Source organism: Astatotilapia calliptera, chromosome 17 (assembly GCF_964374335.1).
Source record: "Astatotilapia calliptera chromosome 17, fAstCal68.1, whole genome shotgun sequence".
Taxonomy (NCBI): Eukaryota; Metazoa; Chordata; class Actinopteri; order Cichliformes; family Cichlidae; genus Astatotilapia; species Astatotilapia calliptera.
This window is the reverse complement of record NC_137438.1, coordinates 26,334,954-26,349,825: the sequence shown is the minus strand read 5'-3', so window position 1 is coordinate 26,349,825 and position 14,872 is coordinate 26,334,954. Positions and strand designations below refer to the sequence as shown.

General features: G+C 39.4%; 1 protein-coding gene across 10 annotated transcripts in view; it reads right to left on the bottom strand.

Moving 5' to 3' along the window:
- The window catches only part of magi2a (membrane associated guanylate kinase, WW and PDZ domain containing 2a), a 256,526-nt gene that overhangs the window by 52,300 nt on the left and 189,354 nt on the right, over nucleotides 1–14,872 (bottom strand). For all 10 annotated transcript variants that reach the window (XM_080292089.1, XM_026146239.2, XM_026146241.2 and 7 more), the window contains 2 exons: nucleotides 2,880–2,937; nucleotides 1,679–1,797 (listed from right to left, as the gene is read on the bottom strand). In XM_080292089.1, the coding sequence (XP_080148215.1) occupies nucleotides 1,679–1,797; nucleotides 2,880–2,937 (177 nt within the window). The remainder of the gene's footprint in view (nucleotides 1–1,678; nucleotides 1,798–2,879; nucleotides 2,938–14,872) is intronic.

The following is a 14,872-nucleotide window of genomic DNA, read 5'->3' as shown; positions in this document are numbered from 1 at the left end:
GAGTAGAAGGAAGGAGGAGGCAGAAGTGGGTAGAGAGGAGGAAAAAGAGCCTCACTGGACTGAACAAAAGAAACAGGCTCTTCACTCAGAGTCGCGACTAACAACATCACTACAGAAACAAACCTCCACTTCTCGGATCCAGACAGTTTTTTCTAGCAGTACACATCCTACTGTAACAAACTGATAGAGAGCAGAATCAGGTAACCAGTCATTAAACAAAACAGTGAATCACCCTGAAACCCACATGTTCTCTTTGGAAGACGTCTGTTTATATGGCAATAAGTATTATTAGTCTGACCAAAATGCATTCCACCCACTGTTTTAATGAGGCATAGGTGTGAACTGACTGATATATCCTACCGTCAATCACTATAAAAATAATCTTTATGAGTAAAGCCTTTGGGGAAAAAAAATTAACATTATTTTTTGGTAACATGCATGTTTTTTCTTACTTTTTCTTTCAAACAGCTTTTTACTCGTACATGCAGCTTTCCTGATTATATGACCTTGTGTGTATCTCTAAGGCCATGGCTATATAAAATTGCATCAGTGCGTAAATAGTTTGCTACATCTATTCAAATAATTTTATGTTGTTTGAAAGTGTTAGTGATTGCAGCACTGTTGGACATAATATTCAAGGATGAGGGGCTTAACACCTTGTTACGTTGCCACCCTGCTTCATTTTCAAGCCTAGAAATTCATATCTGGGAAATTAACATCTTTGTTTTCTGATACAGGATGTGATACATAAGATCAGTCTTAAGGTCAGTGTATACTAAAACATAATCTGCTTTATTATTATCTGTATTTATCTATTTGGGAGGATAATTCACAAATTAAACTCCACATTGTTTTTAACAAGACTTAAATATATCCATCGAGACTATAAACTCATCAAAAAAATTCTTTACCGAGTTCATAAATTAAATTAAAAGTATGGTCAATTCCTTATAGACTTTTTAAAATTAGACTGGTTATGCAACCAGAAGGAGTCGCCCCTTTTCAGATCCTGGGTTTTATGTATTTTGTGTCCAGCACACATGAATTTTCACTTACTGACAGGTGTTTTAAGCCTGTCATTGTCAGTTATATTTACATTTACACAAAGATTGTTCTGATTAGATAAATTACTGTTTATATATTAGCTTTATATATTGCCTGAAAAGTCTGCTCCAGTCTCCAAGGGGTGCTCTAAGAGGGGATCTGGCTTTCACAGAGCTCTGATCTGAACATGGTGGACTTAGTCTGGGATTGCATTAACAGAATCAACTTAAAAACTCAACCCCAAAACTTTGTTGTTAAAGATGCTTTGAACAACACCTGCAAAGGACTCCAAAAATTAACACGCAAGTGGACCTAGAAGAATTAGGGCTCAAATACTGAATTTATTTTATTTCATGTTGTTTATCATTAGTTTGACAATTAGAATGAATCACATTCATTAAAGCACCTTCCCAGTATTTGCATGTGTAATTGAAGGTATTAAGAGAATTTTCCTGCATCTGCTTTTATCATTAAAGCTCTTGAGAGGCTTTCTGAAGCACAATAATAAACACAGATATCTTTATAAATGTTCCTTAATTATAGTGCAATATTAATCTCTTAATACACAAGTAATTAATAAATGGATATATATACCCTACTAATAATTTCCCATAAAGCCAAAGGCCGTTCTTACCTCTGTAGATGGTGGGAAGGGGCAGCGAGGACAGGCCCTGGCTTTGCATCTGCTGCTGCTGGAGTCTCCTTTTAGCTTCCAGGACTGGGTTCTCAAACTGGGTCCTTCTATTTATATGACTGAGATGATAACACCAGAAAAAAAAAGAGAGGAGATTTTAGATCTCACACTACACCAGCACACCTATCTCAGCCCCTTCTTGGAAAAGATCAGATCTAACAAACGTAGCACTACAGCAGCCATAACTATGATGATTAATTGAATGGCCAGTTCCCAGATTATGTAACAGCCGCAGAACAGTTCTGCTGAGTAAAAAAGAACAAACGATTGATTTCTTCCGTAATTCAACTCGTCTTGTAACCAGAATTATGTGAATCAGTGACTGGGAGTAACCCTGCACATGGAACAGCGATTTCCTTTAATGTCCTACGTTGATCTTAATTTAGTATGTACAGGGGGGAGATAGTCACTGACTACAAATGCTGTAATTTGCCAGTGTGAAATAATTAGTCATCATTAGATACTTCTCTCCATATTTAAGACTACACACACACACACACACACACACACACACACACACACACACACACACACACACACACACGTTCTCTCCTCTCCTTATCTTTTAATGAACACCCCAGTATCACAGTCCTAATTACAAAACAGCTTAACTTTATTTTTATATAGTTATATAATTTCAAGGTCTTGCAGCTTCTTTAATGATATTTACATGATGACAAAGGGAGACACAAAGAGCATCTCGAGAGGGATGCGCAGTATATAAGGCAGAGTGTATTCAAGTGTCACTCTGCAGGTTTTTTAAAGCAAACTCAAGCCAAATGAATTCCCCCTGCCAGTCTAAAAATAGAGCAGCATCACAGTGCCCCAGAGTGGAAAGCATCCAGCCACAAAAAATAAGAAAAAAAAGGCACCCCTGAAACAGAGAGGGGACGTGCAGTTCAATACAGAGGACAGGCCACTGCAGCAGTTCCTCTGTAGCATTCAGATGCACGATCAGGGCTACAGATAAGCACATAAACTTGCAAACAAACAGTGAGCCGTCAGCAAGCAGACATTAAGAGTAACTCTTTTCTGGCTACATCGCCAGTTTGCTCCTAATAAATATGATTAATGCGACACCAGCGGGTGATGCTGAAAATCAAAAGCAAGTCATTATGTATTAAAGATGTACTGAACTTACTCGACATAGTAGCTGCCGTAAATGGGGTCATCGATTTTCTCCCAGCCGTACGGAAGCTCTGTTAAAAAAACAACAACAACAACAACAAAAAGAACAGAAGCGATAATGAAGGACTTGTTTATTCAGTGAACTTGCATCAGCATGTTGATGTTGCATGAAAAAAATGTCCGTGGCAGATTAAGTTTACAGTGCCATTTTACTGTTTGGTAATCGTCAGTGATTTGATGGTACATTAGCATGATAACTGGAAGGATTATTTCTCATCTATATTTTGGAAATTTCATCTTTTATAAAAAAAAAATAACTTATGGCAATAAGACACAAGATTAAAATCTAGCTATGTTTCCTTTGCAACTTGTCACATTGACGTGCATCAAATGCAAACTTCTTTCAGAAAAAAGTTGTAAAACTGCACCAAACGCTGTTAGATCTAGTGGCTGAATTTAAATCGGTAAAATATTTATGTCCTGCATCTCAACATGTTAGTGAAGTTTTACTCTCATTTCACCTCCAAATGTCACGAGTTAGGGACTGGCTTAAGTTCCCAATAATAAACAGTACATCACAGATATTGTAAATGTCATATCAAACAATACAACACTTGTGATAAGCATCTAAATGACATATTAATTAAAGAGCAAACTCTTGGTGTAAGCAATGCAGCCAGCACAGAACTAATAAAAAACTGCAGTTCCATGAGTGGCCACTTGAGGCTGGCACAACAATTGATTCAAACCCTGTGACTGACATTTATATGACACGTGCATATGGAAGCACAAGTATTCCCAGATGAGACGGAACTCATGGAGGAAGATTTCTGCAGCAGTCTGGAGAAGATTACAAATGGACAAAAGCGCCATAACGGCGAGCTTAAATGATTGTGGCTGCTTGACGATGTCATCATCAGCGTGCGAAGCGACCAATGCAGGGAGGATAAATGTGCCATAAAGGTGTAACTTTCCCAAGGGCTCAGAAGGTAGGGGAGGCCCGGTTGACATAAATATCCAACGAGCATCTCTGGATTACATGGCAGGCATACTTGCTGCGTTCATACTGTAATATATATGTGTGATATATGTAGAAGCTGCTCCATTAGAAATGATTGTTGAATCATGAATTCTATAAACAGATTAGCTCGTCAGTCTGAGGACCTGTTGTTAATGGGCTTCTCTGTTTTCTTCCATGCTTGCAGACATTACAGTTGTCTTTCTGTTAATGTAGCCTGGTAAGCTTGACTAAATGTGTCCATTCCCCAACCTCTAACTGCAGTTGCTGTCCATGGTGCTAATCAAACGTGGGGATGATGCTATTGATATTATTGATTGCTGCTGTATGATAGGGCAGCACAGTGGTGCGGTGGTTAGCACTGTTGCCTCGCAGCAGTCTCTCTGTATGGAGTTTGCATGTTCCCCCCAGGTCAGCAGGACTTTGCTCTACTACTCTGGTGGTACTTCCGCTTCCCCTCAGAGTCCAAAGATATGCATGGGGTTAAGCTAATGGACGATTTTAAACCGCCCGTAGGTGTGAATTTGAGTGTGAATGGTTGCTTTTTTCCTATGTGTTAGCCTGTGGCCCGTCCAGTATGAAAGCAGGCAAGGGCCCAAGAAATACCTGCCTCAGTGCCTATAACAGAGCCTGTATGCCTGTGTAAAAGACAGAAACGTGTTTAAGTCAGGTATAATGAAATACCTTTGGTCTCCATAGATAATATTCCTGTATTTCCCTTCCTGTTATTATTATGGTGTACTGGAGCTTTGTGGTAATATGTGTTAATTTACAGCCCAGTTTAAGTGAAGGAGATTCCAGCATTTTATTAGTCCGTTACTTAATCTAATTAGCAGATATGTATGTCTGTGTGATGAAACTTCGCAGTCTACAGATGAACCTGGATAGCCAAGCTTGCTTGATAATTAAGAACTCCATCATCTCAGGGTGGCAAATGGCTCCATCAAGACCATTAAGATAAAGTCAAAGCATCAAAATGTAAGTTCACAAACCAGGTGGCGTAAGTCACTGTAGCGTTGTTCATATTGTATATACAGTCTATACATAAAACACAGACTATGAGTTAACAGCACATAAAATATATGCAAATATATTTAATGATATGTATTCTGGGATGATATTTGCAGGAAGCTAATTTCAACTGAACCTAAAATGTATCTCCATTTCTAAAAAAAAACAAAACCCAAATCACCTGGACTCTCAAACTGCCACAGAGGCCAAAACAACAGATGTGAGTCATGCCCACCAAACCCTCCACAGAACAACATTGGATGGATTTACCACAGAAAAACCTAATTAAATGAGAACATTATGAGTTAACGAACAAAATTAAATTGAAACGCTACGATTTGGAGGACCTCGTTGCGCTGACAAACGAAAACCTTCATCTAACACTTCTAAATGAAAAGTATAATGTGTATAACTTTTTATAACGAGAGGAAATCCATGCAATACATGTTTGGGAATATCACTCAAAGCAACAAATGTAACCTCGCAGGAAAGAACAATCTGAAAATCCCCTTTGTGATTAATCTTCTAGAATTGATAAATGATCCATAAATGTCAAAACAAGATTTTGGCAATGCCTAAAAAAGCAGTTGTAACAGCTGGCATTGACTACCTGGTCAGACTGAGAGCTTTACTTTTTTACACAAAGTGGTGTATAACTTTTGAACAGAGTGAGTGCACCTTGGCCTCTTTCTATACGTGAGATGTGCTGCAGAACACGCTGCAGTGATCAAAGGAGATCTTCCTTCCAGCTCTGACAGTTATCGGTCATACCGGACAGGACTTTGAAAGTTTTGCCCCATCTCCTCTTTTCTATACCCACAGCTCACTGGCAGAACACATCTCTTAAAAAAATGCCTAGAAGGAGTTCCCCCCTTTGCTTTCCAGGATATGAGCAATTAGCATTTAAAACATATTCCCACATGTAGACTGCAGAATTTTAGCATAATATTGTAATCATTGAATACCAGCTTGGGTACTCACTGTTAGAGGCTCGTACTGAAATAGAATCTAAGCTGAATCTAGCGTGGAGCTCGGGGACAGTGTGTTCCGGTCCTGCTCGGCTTAGATTCAGACCAGCTTTGATTAGTGACAATGCAAAGTTAATCAGGATGAGAGCAGAGATAACAGCAGAGAAAATGCTTCCTAATCAGAAAGGGAGGCAACCAGAGGGAGAACTAAAGCACCTCAGGCTCTCCTGGACTTTGCAGCTTGTTGTAGGCACGACTGCAGCTTGTGACAAAGACACATAAACAGGGATTCACCAAAGATATGATACAATCTATGGTCACTCTGTTCAGTGTGTTAAATATCACCCCTTGACCTAGTTAGCAGACTCGATTGAGTGCATACTGCTCCTCTGTAGCAGACAGCACTATTGCACCAATGCTAAGGAGTGTACGTGCCATATGCCTCTCTGTACCCATGCCCCCATCTCCTCCAAACAAATGATTAAAGTTTCATAAGATGCACTATTTTTTCCTGCACGCGCACGCGCACACGGTTGTGAGTGATACAGCAGTGCTGTGAGCAGGTTGACAGCCCATGGGAATTCCTTCTGTGAACAGCAACATTTCATAGAGTTAATGTTTTTGTTTTTTTAACTAGACCTTTGCTAAGTTCTACACACCTGTATACAAAGTACATACAAATTATCTTACTTTACACTCATGTTCAGAGGTATAACCCCTTTAGTTATTTTACACACACACACACACACACACACACACACACACACACACACACACACACACACACACACACACACAGGAGATCAAAGGACTCAGTCATGCATCCCAGCACTCTTCTAATGAAAAGCTTTTCTATTAAAACGTCCACAGAATATTTACAGAAACAAAAACAGTCCCTGGCTTCAATAACAAGAAGAAGACAAATTGATTCTCTGTTAAGGATAGTTTGATTTTATTAAAACTTGGCTCTTATTATTATTCTTTTGACTCATTTCTGACAACGGTTCTCAAACACTAAAATCTGGCAACACAGCAACATAGCACTAAAGTCTGAGGGTAAAAATACACAAGTAGTAAAATAATGGAGTCACTGGAAACGAGATAGCTACAAAGCACAGAAAATATAAATAGAAAGTAAATATCTCCTAAAGAAATATTTTACCCAAACTATGAAAGTGACAAATCAGATGTTTAAACAGTTTAAGCCTGAACTACAAAATAATTGCCAGAAAATGCAATTTTTTTTATTGAACCTTCTGAGAAACTTCAAAAAAAAAGAAATATTATTTTACATACATTTGTATATTTTTGCTACATTTGCTACATTAATTTATTAATTTACATGAATTATTTTTTTCAGGAAAGAAAAATCCCAGTAATGACGTAAAGGTCTCAAAAAACCTCACAATAACATAAAAAAAATGAGAAACACTTAGCAATAAAGGGTTAAGAAAAAATTAGCACTATTTGAATCTGATGCCGATGTTTACTGCTGTTGAGAAAAACCACTAAAAGCAAATTTCATGACTTGTTGGAATTCACTGACCTCCAGAGAGCGACCCATTCTTTCACAAACGTTTGTAGAAGCAGTCTGCATGACTAGCTGCTTGATTTTATACACCCGTGGAAGTGATTCACCTGAATTCAATGATTTGGACGGCTGAGTGAATACTTTTGGCACTATAGTGTATCACTCAGCACTGATGGTGCCTTTCTAGATGTGCAAGCTGCTAGACGTCGGGGCGGAGGCTTTTTAACTGAGCGCAGATAACGAGCTAAATGGTCCTTTTCCTCTTTATTGCTGTCCATGTTTTCCAGAAAGAATTTTAAATTTTGATTTGTCTGACCATGGAGCAGTTTTCCACTTTGCCTCCATCCCCTCTAAATGAGCTTTGGCTCAGAGAAGATGGTGACGTTTTTGGATCATGCTCTCATATGGCTTCTTCTTTGCATGGCAGAGATTTAACCTGCATTTGTGGATGGCATGGTTAACTGTCTTCACAGACAGTGATTTCTGGAAGTAGTCCTGAGCCCATGTAGCAATAAAATCATGCAGAATAATGCAGTGCCACTGAGGGACAGATGAAAACAGGCATCCAACATTGATTTTCTGTCTTGCCCTTGGACACAGATTTCTCTAGAGTCTTGAATCTCGAGTCTTTTGATGAAATTATGTACTGTATATTATGAGATATTCAAACTCTTCACAATTTTCTCTTGAGGAACATTTTTCTGAATTTGTAGATACAGCTTTTTGCTGATCGGTGAACCTCTGCCTCTAAGATCCTCCTTTTGTACCCAGTCATGTTGCCAATTATTGTAATCAGCTGCAAAAGATTTCTTTAGCTTTTTCTTTTTAGTGCCAAGTAACCAACTAGTGAGGCATTCAAAATAACCAAATTTATTATTAAACTTCTACATTTTCTCAGTTTAAAAATGTGACATGTTTTCTGTGTTTTATTGTGAATAAAATATTGAGAGTTGCAAATCAATGTGTTCAGTTTTTATTTTAGATTTTGCACAACTTCCCGACTTTTTTTTGGAATTGGGGTTGTAGATTGTCTAAACTAACTGTTGATAACAAATGTTTATATCTCTCTGATTCCCTGATTACTCATGTTTCTTGCTGATAAGACTTCCTTGCAGCAAAATCATTTTACTCCCAAATCAATTCAAGGGAACGGATTCATGCGTTTCCAATGATAGTTATTTACCTCCTCTCTTAGCGAATAAACCTTATGAAACAGGGGAAGTCAGTTTGCAGACTTAAACACTTTTCTTTACTGTTTTAATGTCTTTGCTAGCTGCTACTTGTGATTACTGGCTATAATTCAGCATTACTTACATAGTCTTTGTTTAATGTGTTCATGTGGTATTATGGCCTCAGTGCCTTACATGCTTTACACAAATGCGCCCACACTGCAGTGCTGTTTTTGTTACTGTGCAGCATGATGATAAATGCTGAACTTAGGAGGATTGTCTCTTTGCTCGCTTTCTTTTGTCTGGCTCCACTGAGTGTAGTCTATAACCTCTTTGTCAGCAGCCTGCAATGAAGCACTCACTCCTAGGGACAAGTTGGGCGAATGTGTGTGTGTGTGTGTATGCAATATAAAACCAATGCTTCTTATCAGTGGAAGGAAATGTCAAGCCAGTGTAGAATTTTCAGGTAGGAGCTCTTATTATGAAGCCCTGAAGCGAGGGGAAAAATGTTTACGACTGCTAGTCATGCCACCACATTCATCCTGCAGTCACAGGTGGAGCGCCTCTTACTACCAGCAGGAGGTATCCTGGCATCTTCCCATATTTTCTGCCACTATTATGCTCCATAATCTCTCTTTCTCTTTCCTCTTTCTCTCGCTTTCGTCCTTCCAAAAGTATCCTTTTATCTTACATTACCTTACCACATGCAGTCTCGCCAAAACTTTTTGAAGTCAGGTTTCACGCTCACAAGTGTATTTTTTATTCTACTTTTTCCAATTTGGTCTTACAAAGAAGTTGGCGAACCACACAGCCCTCAAACACTGCAGGGATTCACCAGGACCTTGTTTCTTGCCCCCCCCCCCATTCTTTCATTTTTCCACCTTTTGAAAAGCAAACAAGGTGAACTGAATCATTTTCAGTGCCCTGAGCCTTTTGTAGTGACCAAAAATTAAAGTTCTGTCTTACCGGATAGTGCACTGCACAGGGCTTCATCTATCATGTCACCTTTGAATGCAGCCCACTCGAGGGCTCAGGCTCAGGCTCGATCACTGAACCTACTGGGAGAAACTTCTCTCAGCTGATTAATGTACGTTTCTACTGATCAACACTGGCACAAAGTCCACTAACTGACAGAAGGTATGAAAAACACATTTGAGAACACAAAATCAGCTCAATAATTCAATGAAATACACAATATATAAAGATCTAACAAGAAATAAATGGACCGTTGTTGTCGCAAAAGCTTAGACTTACCTACTGCAGATTGCATTCTTTGTAAGTAGCAGCCCAGCATCAATTCTCTAAACTTCAAATTTAAGCTGAAAAGTGTATGAAAGGCCACGGACGACAAAGAAGCTGTTTCAATACTACAATACCGGCTTAATTATTTCAGCTTCTTTTTGAATTGCCACCTGGTCTGTATTCAGAGGCACATTCCCTGCAGCTCTGTGAAAGCTTTTAATACTTTTATTTTTATCCATCACAATAAGACAACTAGATCATCCAAGACACTTTTTACATAAGGGAGGCATCTGATTAAGGCTAAGTTTATTCTTAAACATAACAGTGAACCCATATATATATATAGTCAGACCAAGAAGAAGTCTGAAACAAGTGGTAATAGATCCTTAAATTACAGGCAGAAGTCACAAATGTGCAAACGTGTGAAGAGACAATTAACTTTATGTCCAGTGACTGAAGTGACTTCTAATATTAGGTTTAACTGCACAACTGAGCCTGAAACCCATCACCAACTGTCAGCTAAAAAAGAAACAGGTAACTGTATTAGGTATGAGGTTCAACTGCTTAATGCTTAATGAAAACATCTAAAAAGCCAATCACACGCTGTTTTAAAGACAGACACACATAAAATACTTATTTAAATCAATCAGATAATTTTCTCAGGGAGGTCAGGGATGAGTCCCTGCCCCAAGTGGAGGAGTTTAAGTATCTTGGGGTTTGTTCACAAGTGACGGGAGAAGGGAACGTGAGACTGACAGACGGTGCTGTGGCCGCAGAAGCTCTCAATTTACTGGTCGATCTACGTGCCTACAGTAGTGACTGAAAGAACGAGATCGCGGATGAAAGCGGCAGAAATGAGCTTCCTCCGAAGGGTGGCTGGCCTCTCCCTTAGAGATAGGGTGAGAAGTTCAGCCATCCGTGAGGGGCTCAGAGTAGAGCCGCTGCTCCTCCACATCGAAAGGAGCCAGTTGAGGTGGTTCGGACATCTTACAAGGATGCCCCCTGGGTGAGGTGTTCCGGGCATGTCACACCTGGAGGAGGCCCTGGGGCAGACCCAGGACACGCTGGAGAGATTAAATCTCTCGGCTGGCCTGGGAATGCCTTGGTCCCCCGCCCGGACAAGCTGCAGGAGGTGGCCGGGGAGAGGGAGGTCTGCCCTCCCCGCAACCTGGCCCCGGATAAGCGGTAGAGGGATGATGGATAGAAATAATTTTCTCCTTAAAGCATTTTATAGATACAAAGAAACGACTTATCTGCATATTGCTTTATTTTAAGATAAAATAACTTTTTTTTTAAAGATAAAGAGGCCTTGTACATTTTCACATCCTAACTGTAGCTGTAAAAAAAATACTTTCTTTTTTCAACACTTTTTATTGTATCTTTCATTCAATACTAAAGCCAACGTTCAAGGCTTTTTGTCAACTGTGTTTGCAGTGGAGCTCAACAAACAACCTCACATTAATAAAGGTGTCAGTCAATAAATTGGCCTCTTAGCAGGACACAGAAAATTTGGTTGCCGAGCTACAGAGTAAAAGCAAAGTACTCATCAGCCAGCTGTTTGCACAGCTATTCTCTTCCAATATTTAAAACCTCAATAAATAATCAGCATCTTGTTTTTTTTTAATGCATTTTTAACAGTGAGGCTAACCTGGTTGATAAAAGCATTTCCTGTGACTATTTCACAATAAAAGCAAAAAGCAACTTGTAAAGCATATAAAGAAGTGTAAAAAAAGAAAAATATGATAACTTATTGAACCTTTTTAAGCCTTTACCTGGCATCTGTCTACTGCAACTTGACTTGACTTGGCTTGCAACAAAAACTCTGCCTGTCTGGTAAAAATCCCACTGTAGACATCAGCTACTGCAGAAAGAAGAACCACATTGTGCACACATTTAAAGCCAGCATGTCTCGGCAGATGAAATAAGGTATTAGCACTATTTGTTTTTGTCGCAGGGACAGAACTTGCTGCCCACTTGCTCAATTGAACATTAATATACTAGACTACCTGTGAATTCAACACCCACTTTGTTCAAAATGATAAATAGTGGTGTTTGCAGAAAAACGGAGCCATTTATTTTAAGATTATCCACGGCCCACTGTGAAGCTCAGCAGAAATTTGCAGTACTAAAAGCCTGAATGGAAAAATCAGGAACATTTAACACTCAAACATTAGTATGTAATGAACCGTGTCTATGTAAATGTATATATCTAAGCGAAGGTCTTCCTGCTCTCTTCAGGTCTTTTTCTTCATAACGCCGCCATCATTATTTCTCTCAGGAACCACCAAACAACAAAGAGCTAAACCTACTTGGTTGTGACTGAAACTGAATATTTTCAGAAGACCTGAAAGTGATGATGAACTCAGTCTCAATATTTTCTCAGTCAGTCTAACCTATAATTCATGAACTCGGCTGCCTCTCCAATCAGCACTTAAAAAAATACTCTACAGTTTTGTGCTGATAATGACTATCCTGTCTGTCATAATCAAAACCGCAATCAAAGGGGGCCTGTGCGCTTTGAGAGCTGCTCACCGGCCCCGTCGGATGATTTCTGAGACTTTCTGGGCTTGTTGATGGTCAAACAAGACGTAGCAGAAAAAGCCTCACCTGCAAGACAAGCGCAGTTTACCATTTTCTGTCACACTAGAGCAGAAGAACAGAAGGCATTTTAAAAAAAGGAGGCTGGAAAAGTGGGGGTTGCTAACTTATTCTTCCTTGATCAGGAAGTGTAGGAATATCACATCAAGGAATATAACAATGAGTCGACAAAGAGAGGGAAGATAAAAACTGTTAATATGGTGGTAAACTGAAAAAGGCGAAAATTGTTATTCCATCTGCAGTAATCTACATTTGGTGACATGCTCTCCCCTTCTGTTTGGAAGGGAAGAAACCAGACCCTCCAGTACGGAAAACAACAAGCATCGATGATAGTAGATATGAAAAATATTAACAAAGACAGGGACGTGCTGTCTGTCAGAGGGGCACACAGAAGCAGAAAAATCGAAATCCTAGTTATTATGTGGAAGCACGCTTTCTTCAGGTGAAGTAATAAAAAGGCTTTTTTTTGTCTGTCCTTGAACAGAGGGGTACACTTTCCTTTGGACACAAAATCATGGGCAAAGGACTAAGGTGGAGGTGGGTTACAAAGCGGCTTGCGGAGGCACAGCCTGTACGGGAAGGTATCAGCTGGGTCATCCCATGATGCGGTCGAGATCAGATTTTATAACCCAATGTACTGTAATTGTGGGCTAATGCTAGGTTCAATAAGTTAAAAATGTATTTAAACAATGTAAGTTTAAATGATTTTAGCAAAAACTGTCATGCAAATGTTTTATAGGGAAAGAAAATAACTGTGCGTTCTACAGGACTTTATTTCTTTAACAAAAAAATCTAACTGAAATGCGTCAGTGTCTGTGCTTTGGAAGTTAGATCTGTGGTTTTCAAATGTTAAATGCTTAAGAAACACCAAAGGGTAAGCTAAAATTTTAATGCAACAAACATGTTGGCAGTACTTCTTATCAGTATACTAAAAGACAAAATCATTTTAGATACCCCATTTGCAGCTTTTTAACTTTGCATGACTTTTTCTTAAATTTTGCAATAAGCTCCACTACAAGAGAAATCACCTGCATCAACTCATCAGACACACTGACACGGTCCAGAAAAAGCTCCTGCTTCCTGTGCTCCTGACAGAAAGGATGCTTGGTTTCTAAATGTGTCCTCAGCTTGCTTGGCACCATGTTAGCATTAGCTAACTCCTCTTGACATGATGCACTTGGGCTGAGGGGCTGTTGACATCCTAGCTCCAGCTGAGACCATAAGACCGATCTACTGACAAATCGCCCCCTCCTTTTTTCTTTAGTCGGTGCGTCACACTGGTGGATAGTTGTGCTTTGCTCCACACAAGTAAGCGATCTGCTGCTCCCATCACAAATTTTATGAATCTTCTTGCTATCAGTCATGAACTTCAAGTCCAGCAACTACACTGCCTTTCATGGAGTGTTTAAATTTTGGCGGCTCTTTACTATCAGTGCAGCAAACTTGTAGTTCAGCATGTGCATATGTTTCTGTGACTACATGGCCAACAAGCTATGGCTCCCCGGGGACAACTGCACAAGCTGAGTCATTCTAACAGCTGTCAGTTAATCATACGGCTGAATCTGCTTACAGTGATTTAAAACCACACAGGCTGTGACAGGGTTTGATACACAGTGATGTGCTCATGATTTACTGCTGTATTTGTCACATGCGGGTCCAACAGATATATACCACACATATTTTTTTCCTACTGGGCAAAGATTGTTTACTCAGTCTTTCAGAAGATGATTAATAAACCAATACATCTGCGCCGTGACAGGAAAAGTCAAAGCAACAGCCGTGGCTTTGACAGCAAATCAGTTAATTGTGTCACTTGCTGGCAGCAGTGTTTTCCTCTGTTGTATATTTCTCCATTTCAATGAGCTGCCATTTTTTCCACAGCTTGTTTTCCTTTTAAATGCACCTGCGTGGCGTGGAAACCCTCCTTTCCTTTGCTCTACTTCAGTGTCTCACTGGTCTCTAACTCAAAGCAAGCAGACAACAGTTAAGCAGTAGAATAAAAGTGAGGAAAAAAAGCAGAATTCACAAGCTTGTACCTTATCAGGGCATTCCAGTGACAGGAGGAGATGTACTGAAGTGTGACCTGGCACTTATCCCCTCCTCTGTTGTCTCCAAAGTTCGGGTTTATTTGGATAAACTCTTTGGGAAAAACACTTACAGCTGCATGCAGCTGCAAACAGACAAGCGCACGCTTTCTCCTTTTTATTTTTTGTTTCTAGCGTTACCCTCCGAAGCACTCTTTTTTCATCCTGCTGGGGTCAGAGAAAAATTTGTGAAATCCTTTTGTTAGGTGTTAAACAAGGTAATTATGTAGAGTATAGTGTTTCGTTATAGCCTCCAGGATGCTGTGAATAACATAAAATAATGTATTAGGGTAGACTTTGTTCACATACCTCTGTAAACAAGTTTGTATAAACTAACTGATATAAAAATGCTTAATTTTAGATCAAATGATCCACTCAGACATTT